This window comes from Marmota marmota, unplaced genomic scaffold (assembly GCF_001458135.2).
Source record: "Marmota marmota marmota unplaced genomic scaffold, marMar, whole genome shotgun sequence".
Taxonomy (NCBI): Eukaryota; Metazoa; Chordata; class Mammalia; order Rodentia; family Sciuridae; genus Marmota; species Marmota marmota.
Genome location: NW_026000242.1, coordinates 3,560,540 through 3,573,698, shown reverse-complemented (window position 1 = coordinate 3,573,698; position 13,159 = coordinate 3,560,540). Strand labels below are relative to the sequence as shown.

At 46.5% G+C, this 13,159-nt stretch overlaps 1 protein-coding gene across 4 annotated transcripts in view; it reads left to right on the top strand.

Annotated features, from left to right (window-relative positions):
- Grik4 (glutamate ionotropic receptor kainate type subunit 4) overlaps positions 1-13,159 on the top strand; it is a 363,614-nt gene that overhangs the window by 194,801 nt on the left and 155,654 nt on the right. For 2 of the 4 annotated variants that reach the window (XM_048795923.1, XM_015489727.2), the window contains exon 3: positions 3,196-3,360. The exons of 1 other annotated variant lie outside the window; for it this stretch is intronic. In XM_048795923.1, coding sequence (XP_048651880.1) covers positions 3,196-3,360 — 165 coding nt within the window. Of the gene's footprint in view, positions 1-3,195; positions 3,361-13,159 lie in introns of those variants that run through there. One more of the 4 variants, XM_048795926.1, reaches the window with a different exon arrangement.

Sequence of the window (13,159 nt, the reverse complement as noted above, 5' to 3'; positions counted from 1 at the left end):
CACTCTCTGCATGCCTATCGTGATCACCCAGTTAATCCCTATCAGGGGACCAATGCACTTAGATTAAGGCTCTTGGAACCCAATCATTTCACCTCTAAGCTTCCTTGCATTATCTCTCACACATCTAAACTATAACAGTTGTAGATGGAAAAGTTGGTAATATTGAGATCACATGGCCCAAAGGGAGGGATAGCTACTCTAATCTAAAGTCTGGCTGGGCATGGTGGTACACAACTGTAATCCCAGCAGCTCTGGAGGCTGAGGTAGGAGAATCACAAGTTCAAAGCCAGCCTCAGCAATGATGAGGCACTAAGCAACTCAGTGAGACCTGTCTCTAAATAAAATACAAAACAGGGCTGGGGATGTGGCTCAGTGGTTGAGTGCCCCTGAGTTCAATCCCTGGTACCCCCACCCCCAAAATAATAAAACCTCATGTAAGTGGGGTGAGGGAAATAGGGAAATTACCTGGGGATATTTTTGGAGGCCCAGGCTCCAGCCTGTCACTGTTGGTGTCTCAGAGTTGATTTGCCTTGGAGACACTTCCTTCACAGTGCCTACAAGTCTCCTGGGTCCTGCCTCTGCACCCTGCCTTCAACTCATGTCCCTGGAGAACAGGTCTTCATGAGAAGGAAGGTCCAAAGTCAAGCCAGCCTGAGTTCACCTTCTCCTCTCCTGCTCTCCAGCTTCAAGATGGTGGACTCAATCATTCATCTCCATGTGGAGATAAACACCCATCTTGCAGAGTTGTTTCAGAGATTGAGAGAGACTGTACCTACTAAGCACTTACCCCAGGGTTGTCATTGAATAATATAAAGGTGATGTGTTGTGGGCCTGGGGTCTCTTGCCCATGATTCATGCTTGGTGACATTACAAGTTCCTGACATTCCAGATGCTCTAAATGTTTTCTTTGTATTTTTAACCACAAAACCTTTTCCCCCACATCAAGTCTTATGTGGAACCTTGGAATCTATAACCAGTGGATGTGAAGATGTATTGGTTGAAACTGGCCGGGGGGCTAGATGCCCTCAGACAGCCTTCTGTCCATCTCTAGGAGCCCCAGGGGTCCACCAAGGAACACTATTTGAGGAGCGCTCCTCTATTTCCTCTTTTCTTCCAGTCCTAAAGTTGGCATCCTGGTGTAGCAGTGTAATTGTTTCAGTTCTGCATCCCAAGGAACCATCTTATCTGGTCTTGCTCCTTGAGGTTACCTTGCCCAAATTCTTCAGTCACACATTCACAGTCCTCTGGTCACTCCTGCACGGGGCCCATCACCTCAGGTTCGCATGGACTTTGCTAGTCAATTTATAGAGGCCCATATATGGCCACCCTAAGTAATTTAGATTTAACTTTTATTATTCAAAGGGGTTATGATATAAATATATCTACAAATCATAAAAAGTGTTTTGTAATATTCTGTAGTCTCCTTTTTCATTTGTGAAATGGTGGAAGTAAGTCTGGGAACAATATACAGAAAAGACAGCACGGCCTGGGTCTCTCTGCCGTCGTAGTCACAGAGATTCAGGGGCCGTGTGTTAGAGAAGTCTGTTCAGCTTGATTCCCCCTGTTTCCTTCCACCTCTCAAAGATAAGTTGGAGATTGATTTTTTTTTCTATAATGGCTTTCTTGTGATATATATCACATGTCATATAATTCGTTCATTTAAAGTATACAATTCAGTGTACTTTTTACTGTATTTGCAGGGATACAGCAACTATCACCATAATCAATTTTAGAATGTTTTCATCACCCCAAAAGAAATATTCTACTCAGTAACAGTCACTCTCCCTTTTTCCAGAAATATCCTAATCCTAGGCAACCAGTAATCTACTTTCTGTCTCTATGGATTCGCGTAGTCTAGACATTTCATAAAAATAGAACCGCTCAATATGTGGACTTTCATGTCTGACTTCTTTTACTAGTATAATGTTTCTAGGTTCATCTATGTCCTAGCATGAGCCAGCACATTGTCCCTTTTTATTGTTGAATTATATTCTAGTGCAGAGAAAACCAAATTTTCTTGTCTATCACTTGATGGACATTTAATTTGTTTCCACTTTTTGGCACTCAGGAATAATGCAGCTATAAATGTTGCATACAAGTTTTTGTGTGCAGATCTTCAATTTTGTAACTTTCCCTATCAAGAGAATGAGGATCTCAGTAGCCGTATTTAGTGAGTACCTACTATATTCAAGATACTGTGTTGAGCACATACTATCTCATATTATTATTTTTTATTATTAGTTGTTCAAAACATTACAAAGCTCTTGACATATCATATTTCATACATTTGATTCAAGCAGATTATGAACTCCCTTTTTACCCTGTATACATATTGCAGATTCACATCGGTTACACATCCACTTTGGTGTGGGTTTTTTCCAAGGGGGAAAACTGAGGTCCCAAAGCTAATAATATGCAGTGAAACTAGGATTTGAACCCAGTTTTCTATGGTTCCATAACAGTAGCCTTTCACACTGCTTCCAGAAGTTGGGCAGCTATTGGTACTTCACCACTCCAGTCACCCACACTGAATGTCACTCTGATAAAGTCCATCTGATGGGCTGCTTACCTTCACTATTTTAATTGTGCCCTCATTCCAGCCCTCTGAGGTTGTCCTACTGTTACTAATGTTGAGAGAAGACAAGAAGTTCCTAGAGGCTCCATAGCTCCCTTGAGTGACATGGCTCAGGACATCAGAGCCTGGGGTGGCAGCATTCAGCAGTATCCTGCAGCTGCTCCTTGTTCCCATAGTTCTACCTTGCAAATCTAGCCTCCTCTAGTCTTCACCCTCCCCAGGAAGCATTTCTCATATGCCAAGAATTCCATTTTCAAAGGACAGCACATACGAATGCCTGTGTAAGCACATGTAGACATATGAGAGCCAAGGACCTCATTGTGCCTGAACCCAGGGAAGGGACCTCATACAGTTGGGACCCCTGGTGGCCAGCCTTGGCATTGCAGGACTCCCTGGTGCACATCTGCATCAGAATTCACTCCTACAGGTGCCTGCAAACCAACACCCTAAAGTGCATAGAGAACTTCCTTGGGAGGTAGTTCTGAGAATGTCAAGGTGGAAAGAGATTTGTGGAGCTGCCTGGAACAGGAAGATGGCAGTTGAAGGGAGGCTGTAGAAGGAGGAGGGATAACGGTCATGGGTAGTGTATCAACTGTCTCCATGTGGTTGCCTGCCCACAGCTGCTATCTTGGACGACCCCATGGAATGCAGCAGAGGGGAGCGGCTCTCCATCACCCTGGCCAAGAACCGCATCAACCGCGCTCCTGAGAGGCTGGGCAAGGCCAAGGTCGAAGTGGACATCTTTGAGCTTCTCAGAGACAGCGAGTACGAGACTGCAGAAACCAGTACGTAGAATGGACAGGGCCGGCAGAGGACGAGCTGGTGGTGTGAGCTGCACCTGTTGCCAGGACTCTGATGTAGATATACCCAGGGGTGGGAGAGAAACCAGCACCTGGAGGTCCTGTGGGGTTCTCGGCCTGCATGAGACTCCCAGGTTTTGTTGGAAATCTTGTGTAGAATAGAACTGAGACAGAATACAAATTCATTCGTCTTCCCGTTCATTCATTCCTTCATATACTGATTCATTCAGCCACTGGAAATTTTGTGCACACATCCTTAAATGAAATCTTGTGTATGATTGAGAAAGAAGAAGTAGAGCCCTCCCATGGGAGCTCAGCCACTGCTTGTTGGGTCACTTGTCTTGCTTTCATGTGCTGAGGGCAGCGTTGTAGAAAACTGGGACTTCTTCATCTGTAAAATGGAAATTCTAGGCTCTTCTTTGCAAATGTTGCAAGTTATTGTGAGATTTAAACTACTTAACATATGAGAAAATCCTCTGAATTGCAGTGTTGTACAGGCATACACAGTAGGTCACTAAAGTCACATATCAGGTGCCCCTACTATGTGATGAACACTACTTTTAATTCTCACAATAGCTTGAGAGTTAAGTGTTATTCATCCTTTGGGGGAAAAACCATGGAGTTGAAAGATATTGAATAGTTTGCCTGATGACAGAACTAATGAGTAGATCCCGCAAACCCAGTGCGTGACCCACTACGCCTCCACTGTGATGCTCTGGCACCTTGCAGCGGTTACCTTGGTGACTACATAGGATTAGACCCAAGTAAGTGGGCCAGTGTCTTGAAGCTAAGCTGAAAATGAACAGTTCCAGTGCAGAAGGAAGGTACAGGGCTGTGTTAATCAACCCTCTGTTATTGTAGTAAAGTATTTGAGATAATCAACTTAAAAAGAGAAAAAGGTTATTTTGCTCTACAGTTTTGAAAGTTTCAGTTCATGATTGATTGGACCTGTTACTTTGGGCCTGTGGAGAGGCAGAACATCATGGTGGGAACACCTGGTGAAGCTAAGTTGCTCACCTCCTGGTGGCTAGGAAGCAGAAAAGAGATAGGAAAAGGAGGGGCTGATAACCTCTACATGGGCACAACTCCCAATGACCTAAGTTCCTTCCTCAAGGCCCCGTCTACTAGAGATTCCAGCATCTCCCATTAGCATCACAGGCCAGCAACTCACAGGCCTTTGGAAGATATTCCAGATCCAAACTATAGCAAGGGTCCCTCAGCCCTGACAGATGATAAAATCTATTCCCTAGGAATTGAAGAGTCCTTGTTTCCTCCTTTTTCAACACATATGAACCTTTAACAACACTCAATGGAAAAACAAACAAATGAAACAAACAATAATTTGCTTGAGTATTTATGTCAGGCATCTGGTCTTCCATATGAGCCATGCTCTAACCTGGCCTGCTGTTGTTGCAAGAAAAGAAACACATCCTCACTGCCCGAGAAGAGCAGTGGGATATTGTAAAGAGGGAGGTGGGCAGTGGCTCCAGGACCCACCAGCCTCTCTCTCATATTTTCACAACTTTTTAATGCTTTCAAGCTGTTGGATCCAGACTCTTCCATCTCTGCTAGATTGGTTTCTCTGGCTTATCCATCATGTACTGTCCCATAATGGCAGTCCCACCCAATTTTGCTCTTTGTTCGTTCCTTCAGGAACTTTCATTGAGCAGTTGCTCTATTTATGGCATGATTGGAGACATCATGCTTTGGGAACAGTGTGGAAACAAGACAGACCTGGTCCCTGCACCCGGGGGGATTGCAGTCTCTCTTTGGAGTGCACATCAGTGGCAACCTCCCCTCAGGGCCTCTTCCTCTGGATCCCCAAGGTAGAGCATAGCATCTGTTTAGCTCATCTTGTCATGTGACCAGTGTCACAAGTTACAGGTGTTGCACAGATTGCCTACTGACGACCCTTGGGGACTGCGTCTGTGCCTCATCTGGTAGCTGTGATGGAAGGTGGTTCATACTGTAGAGAACAGGGCCAATGAGTCCAGCAGCATCTATGGGCACAGATTGCTCCAGAAGAGGGTGTGGTGGAACAAGTACCGAAATAGTCCATCATTTATTCATTCAGTCAGTCAGTTGATGAGTATTTAGCGAGTGCCTGTTACTCTTTAATCTAGACAATGAGGACTCAGCAGGGAACAGATGAAAGTCCCTAGTTGTCAAGGAGGCTAATTTCTAGTAGAATGAAAGAAGATTCTGATTTCCCAAAATCATTCAAATGAAATTGGAAACACCAGCAATGACTTCTTAAGGCTCTCTTAGTCCAGTCTGCAGGGTTTCTTTGTCCAGGTCTCAGACAGGCGTCCAGATTTCTGTTGCCCATAGTTTGAAAAACAACCTGCTCACTTCTTTCCTTTGGTTCCTCTGGGCTTCCCTAGCGGGACCCGGAGCACAGATTTACCTGTGGTGAATGGTGTCATTAGCAGATGGAAATTTCCCCTCCTGATGACCCTCGCAGGCTGTCTTCCTAAAGTCGATACATCTAAAATATTAAGCCAGGTGAATCAGGGGAACAAAGGAAATTGATACTTTTATTCCATGTTACAGGGCTCTGGGTATCTTTTGAGTGGCCTTCTTGTAGGCACCCAGTATTTTATTAGCAAGTGGTTCTTGGTTAAGCTTTTACATCTCGGTGTGTTTAAGGTGTGATTAGCATTTGTTAGAAAAGAGGGCTTCTGGATCTTTCTACCCCCAAGGCCTTTATCTGATGCAGATCGCACCCTCCCATAGGTTGCACACACCACCCAGGTACTTCATGGGAAGATGCTGGCCTGGCTTTTTCCCTCCCAAAGAGAGGGGGATCTTGGTGCTGCTGGCGAAAGCAGGATGGGGCAGGACTGGATGTCAGTGGGAATAGGGTGGGAAGGAAGGAACAAGGGGAAGGACCTCCAGGGAGGGAGGCCAGCAGCTCTGTGATCCCTACTTTGGGGAGCCTGCGTGGTATAAAGGTGAGGATCATGGATTTTGGGAACTGGATTGACCAGGATTAATCCTGTCTCTGCTGTTGATCAGCTGTGCGGTGTTGGCAGGCTGTTTAACCATTTGGTGCCTCAGTTTCCGCACGTGTCAACAAGGGTGCTGGTTACATCGCCTCATGGATTCCATCGTGGGGTGCTTGCCATGGTGCAATTGGCAGGAATTCAGTAAGTGGTAGCCATGGCTTTTCTTGTTGGCCTTGTTCTCTCCTGTCACAGTTGAGCAGGCTTCTTCCAGGCTGTCACGTGGCCCCCCTCTCTGTTTCAAAGTTGGGCCACACCCAGGAGCAGCAGTATCTCCAGGGCTCCTCTCAGGTGGCCTGCTTCATGTTGGCCCCATTGTAATTGGATATTCCCCTTCTCTTTCCAGTTTTCTGGGCTTGATGCATCTGACAGCTTTGAGCCTTTGGAAGTTGGGGTGGGTCACTCATGCTAGCTGATGCTCCATGTCACAGGCTGTTTTCCCTGAGCTAGTGGCCTGCGGCTAATTTGGATTGTTTATTTTAAAATTTATGAGTTCTCTGGGGCCCTGGGAAACTGCCTCAGCCCCATACCTATCACCCTGTGGCCAGGGAATCTGCTTCAAGGAGAACAAAGAGACCCTGGTGAGGATGTTTTTGGTTGTGGGAGGTGGAGGCTCTGATTGAAGTTGAGGCTGTAGCAATCCAGCAGGGTACAGCTGTACCCGGCTCTCAGTAATAGGTGGGTTTCTAAAAGCTCCGTACACACCATACTTAATGAATCACTTTGGGGGTGGGAGAGTCATTCCAGGGAAGCCGTGGTTATTTCGAGAATCAAAGATGATCAAGTATAAAGATGCTGGAGTCTGGCGGTCACCACTCTCATCTGATAGTTGAACATGAGACTTGGAAATAGGAAGTATCATGCAGGGCGTTAATTAATAGCCAACCTGGAAACTTGAAAGATAGAGGAGTCGAGAATCAACCCCTGTTCTATCTGGTTCAAACAGACAGATTTTCATACAGTGGGCTGAGTTCAAGTGAGGGTCACTTGTAAAACTTCCTCAGTCCACATGGGATCCCCCCATCTCTGCCCTTTCACCATTATTGCCTCCAGCTTCTAGATGTCTGACTTTCCAATTCCCTCCACACCGCCCACAGATCTGAAATAAAAGGATGGACAAGACCCCTTAGGTCTTCTCCCCCCCCCCCCCCCCCCCCCCCCCCCCACCCCAGCCGCCCTTCCTCTTCCCTTCACTGTCTTGTCTCCATCATAGCCTTTCTTTTGCAGGGAGCTCCGGGGAGGCATCGCCCTCCTGTTCCACAGATCACTCTGTCTCCTGCGGGGCTCATGTATTAGAGCTTAACTAAGCGCCACCCCTTTACCACCCAGATGCCCCGAGGCACTGTCTCTGCTGCTGCCAGAAATGTTTTGAGGTTTAATTTACTGCAGAGCTAGAAGCAGGGGCCTCCCTACCAACCCCTGGCCTTTGCCTCTGTTGGTCTCTGAGGCCATGCGTGCCACCAGCTGTCCAAGCTGTCTCCCCTTGAAACCCAGAAGCACACTGGTTAGTGGGGTCTCGTGCTACTGCAGTGCACGTAGCATGGGGCATGGTGGGTGCTCTTCTGGCTCTGAGGAGCTGTGCTCCTCTTGCAAGGCCCCTGAGCTTCTCCAAGTTTCCATGGGCATAATTTCCAATGATTCGGAGCTGCCTCTACTAAGTGGGTGTTAACGTCCCTCCCTCAGTTCGGTAGAGTAAATCAAAGTCAGAGCAAAGCAAGTAAGAAGCTGGAAGATAAAGACATACAAATAATGGCGAGTCATTCAACAAACATTCCTCTTGCTCCCCGTCTCTGAGTTACCTGTGTCACATACACATTATAAAGATTCAGAGCTGCATAAAATTATGACAATGTTGGAAATCATCTGCTCCAAGCCCTTTGCTTTTACAGATGGAGAAACTGAGGTTCATGATCTTTCCCAGGAAGAAGTTAAGACCTGCACATCTGCAAAGTGACATGATCCTGAGGATGTGTGGGTGGGGAGTGGCTCAGAGAGGGCATCGGGAAGTCAGAGGTAGGACACAGGCCAGAGGTCAGGTGAGGCCTCGGGAGCAGACCTTAGAATGCCCAATAGGTAACAAGAGGGGAGGAAGGCAGCTAGGGACATGGTGTAGTAAGTAGCATGAGCTGAGGCTTGAACCAGGACAAAACAGGGTCCATTGGGACAGGGTGGCAGATTGGCATGGCTGTGCAGGAGAGTTTATGCAGGGGCAGAGGTGGCAGAGGGCCAGGTAGACTGGTGCTCACACTTGGGGCTGGAGCGGATGTACCAGGATTCTAAGCGCTGGCTCTGCCCACACCTTGGGCTTCTGTCTCAGGCCCCCACATCCTCATGGGAGAATAATCAGAATTCTCCCCAAAATGGGCATAATGTTCTCACTTCATGGAGTCACTGTGAGGATGAAATGAGAGATGCTTCAAGGACTCAGAGCAGCTCCTGGCGTGGGCTGAGCTCTCGGTGAGCATCTCCGGCTCCCGCCAACTGTAGGAGAATCCGCACTGCAGCTCCGCCCTCTCGGGTCATTCTGAGGACTTCAGGTGGGATAGTGTGCCTGCCAGCTGGGTGCTTGGCGCTTGGGAAACTCCAGTAAATGGTGTTGTTCCTCTTGCAATGGTTGGAACCAGACTGGGGTCCTGCACATGTGCCGCTAGTGAGGGAAGTGATGGCGGTTTCGAGTCCTCTGATGTTTCCCTTAGGGAACTCTGACACTCTGTAGTGGAGCAGGATGGTATAGACCTGGGACACCCACCTTTACACACACCCCTTCCTTGGCTTGAGAACAGCACGTCCAATCTCTCTAGCCCACTGTCCATCATGGAGAGTTCAGTAAGGAAGGCGTTCATGAGAACGGATTGAGGTGACTGTTGGCCTTGCCCTGGGATGATCATGGCTTATCTGTATGTTCTGTGTGTGGCCTAAACAGGCACAAAGAGGGACCTCTTCCCACAGCCTCTGGGACTCTCAGGCTCTGGCACAGTGAAGTGTCTCGAAGCCTCGTGAAGCTAGGATTGTCTTCATGCCCCATAAAGCGGCCCCCACCTACTCCTGGGCTCAGAGGGTGGCCGAGTGCTCATCAAGTGCTGCCCTCATTGAGGGGACTCAGAAGCTGGAGGGACTCAGAGGTCCCTAGGGTCAGCCCCTCTGGGCAATCTGCGCCAGAGCCACCCTTTCCCTCTGCTGTCGGGGAGGGACCAGTGAAGTCTCTGGGGAGAGCTGAGTTCCCATGAGTGCTCCTGTCCAGCCCCGGTTTCTGAGGGGAGTTAGTTTCCAGGCCAGGTCTGGCATTTGGAGGGGAAGAAGTCCCCCCACCGGCTGCCACTCCGCACCCCAGTCCTTTATTCCAGCAGCTGCTCTAACAGTTGCTTCTGACTCCTCTGCTGGCTGGAAAACTTAGTTGCCATGGCAGTGCCACTCATATCTCCATGTTCCTTCTCTTCTCCTCTCCCCAGGAGGCAGAGGTAAAGCTGTTTCCCTCCCCTGCTCTCCCTCCCTAAACTGCTCAGAGTCCTCACTCAGACGCCCTGGCCTATGGAGTCAGGGCCCAGGGAGCTCTACAGCTGCAGCCCTTTTTAGAAGGTCCCCATTTCTGCTGAGCAGGGCATCCTTCAGAGGGACAAAAACCACTTGTGTGATCCCAGCAAATCCCCAGGCCATGGCTGCTAGAAGATCAGAGCTCAATTTCATTCAACTCATTTTGGATCATTTCAATTCAGTTGAGCAAATGTCTGGTAAGCAATTCCTTTTTGCCAGGACTAAATAGATTGACCTCTGCCCTCAACAAGCTTATAATCCATCCAGGGAAATGGACACATGGACATGGGTGTGAGGAGCTCCGAAGACAGGCATAGGTCCTCAAACCCCTGACCCAACGCATTTAGAATCCAGAACTTCTAAGACACTGGCATGGTCATATTGTGCTCAGGCCATATGTTAAAGAACATCTCCAGTGACATGCCAAGCCCAAACAAATGCATGCTTGTATTCTTTTATTCACACTTTGTACAAGTTGAGTACCCTTATCTGAGATGCTTGGAGCCAAAAGTGTTTCCAATTTCAGTTTTTTTTAAAAAAAAAAAATTTAAATATTCACTGCATAGACTTTACTTGTTGAGCATCCCTAATCTGAAAATGCGAAATACGAAATCCTAAATGTTTTGAGCATCATGTCAGTGCTTAAAAAGGTTCAGATTTCAGAGCCTTTCAGATTTTGGATTAGGAATGCTTAACCAGTAGATAGCTATACATCTGTCTATTTAGATCAGGTTTTGCCACTAAATGAGTTTGATGAAAAACATCCCATCTCAGAGCCTTATGGATTATGGACTTCGGCAAGAATTTATTTTTAGGAGAAACTTCCTTCTGTTGAGAGCCAACATCATGAGCCTGCTTGGGGCAGAACTTGGCTCGGAATTTAGAAAGTAGGGGAAATTTCCCTGTCTCCGAAAGGCAGCTGACTCAGATGTAGGGAAGGACAGATGCCTTGGGCAAGATCCCAGTTGGGTGTTAGAGGAGCAGTAGGAGTTTGCCAGGAGAGGGCCAGAGACAGTGTAGACCACGGTAGACTAAGGATGCTAATGGACCCTTCCCAGAAAATTGTTTTAAAGTGGACAAAATAGTGAATGGTTCAGATGACCATGGAAACTAATTGTACAGAAATGCAGTTAAAATATTTTAACAGTCATATATTAACACCTGTGCTTCTTTATTAATGTATTCAATAGCTAAGCCCAGCATTGAGTGTAACTTCTAGGGTAATTTTGAAGTAGTAATGAATATAAATGACATTTCAAGATATCTACAGCTCTGTAATGTGATACAAAAACACTGGTGATTTCTGTTGGTGACCATGTCACAGACACTGTTACTAGACCATGGTTTGCTGCCTACCTTCAAAATGGAAGAAAATTCTACCTTTCAGCTGGGGTTAGAGGAAAGAGTGATGTGATTCCCCCCACAATGTTCAGACTACTGACTTCTCCCTCAGGTCCAGGCAGCAAGTTAGGAACCCCTGGTCTCATCAGAGATAACCACTCGGGGACAGATAAGGAAGCAGATAGAACATTCTAGGCAAGCTGGCATGGGAAGTGGCACCGTGAGAGAAAGGGCCAGAAAAGCAGGGTCACAGGAAGACCAGACTCACTTGAATTTTCCTCGTCATCAGGAGGAATTCTTTTTATTATTATGCCATTTTCCTTATAAGACATTACAAAAGGAGTGCATGCCCATATTGGAAAGCAAAGGCAGTAAAACAGGAAGAAAGTCACTCAGCGTCCCAGCAGCCAAGGCAGTGTCCATCACTGATCTCCATGGGAGCCTGTGCTGAAGGAACAGGGCCCTGGAGCCTGGGGGTCGGCAGCTGAATCTTCACCCTGCTCTTTCCATCTTGTTTTTGTGTCTATGAAGAAAGGTACAGTAATAGTACCTCTTTACCAGGTTGTGTTAGAACTCAATAGGTAAAAGTTCCTGTAACATGCTTTGAATGGGCCACAATTAGCACTCAATAAGCATTGGTTTTCATCACATCTTGTTCCAGTCATTCCTTGTGCATAACTATCCCCTGAATTTGCCAAGTTGGAGCCCTCAGATAGATGGACATATAATTTTATTTCCTGCTTCCTTCTCTTAATAATATTACATAAATATTTTTAATGCTATTATAAACTGCTCATAAGCATTTTAAATTCCTAAATAATATTCCATTTCCGTGTATGACCCACACTTTATATAACGATTCCCTTATGATTAGACATTTAGTTTCTTTATTTATGGAAAGCGTTGAGCGGGCTTCAGTGTGGTGGACAGTGATTTATTGGACACATAATTCCGAGTCAGGCCCTGTGCTCAGTATGGAGGGTACCAGGGTAAATAAGACAAGCTTTCTGACTTAGAGGAACATGCAGATCGTTGCTTTATTATTATAATTTGCCTCACAGTTTGGAGAAAGGATTGGAAATGAAGAATGCTGGAGACAGGGAGACCCTTTGGAAGACAGGTGGCCAAAGGAACTGACCAGACACAATAGCAGTTGTGTAGGAAGGAGAGGGTGCCAGATGTGAGCATGTCAGAAGGGCAGATTTGGCCCCCGACTCAGTAGTGAGTGAATAGATTTAGCAAGGAAGGGTCAAGGGTGGGCCTGGCTTTGACCTTGAGGAGCTAAGGGGAGAAAAATTGAGTGGTTAAGAGCCTGGGCTTTGATGCCTGATGGATCTCCAAGGTCAAATACAGTTCAACCATATATTATCCACATCCATTTGAACAAGTTACTTGCATTTTCTAAGCCTCAGTTTTTCTGTCTGTAAAGTGGGGACAAGATGAATCTTCCTCATAAAAGTATAAGATCAAATTCTTCATAATATAAGCCAGGCTCAGTGGCACATACCTGTAATCCCAGCAGCTCAGGAGGCAGGAGGTTCGAAAGTTCAAACCCAGCCTCAGCAAAAGTGAGGCACTAAGTAACTCAGTGAGACCCTGTGTCTAAGTAAAATATAAAACAGGGCTGGGGATGTGGCTCAGTGGTTAAGTGTCCTGAGTTCAATTACTGGCAGCTCCCCCCCACCATATACATATATATATATATATATATATGACATGATTTAGCAGGAACAATGAGAAGGGTTGTAAGGAACCATTCTAAGCACTTTGTATGTATTAACTCACTTTATGTGCCCGTGAGAGAGGTGATGTTAGTATCCTAGTTCTAGAGGTAAGCAAATAGGCCCAGGGAGATTTAATAACTTGCTCAAGTTTTCATAACCAGTAAGTGCCAGTCCTGAGACTCA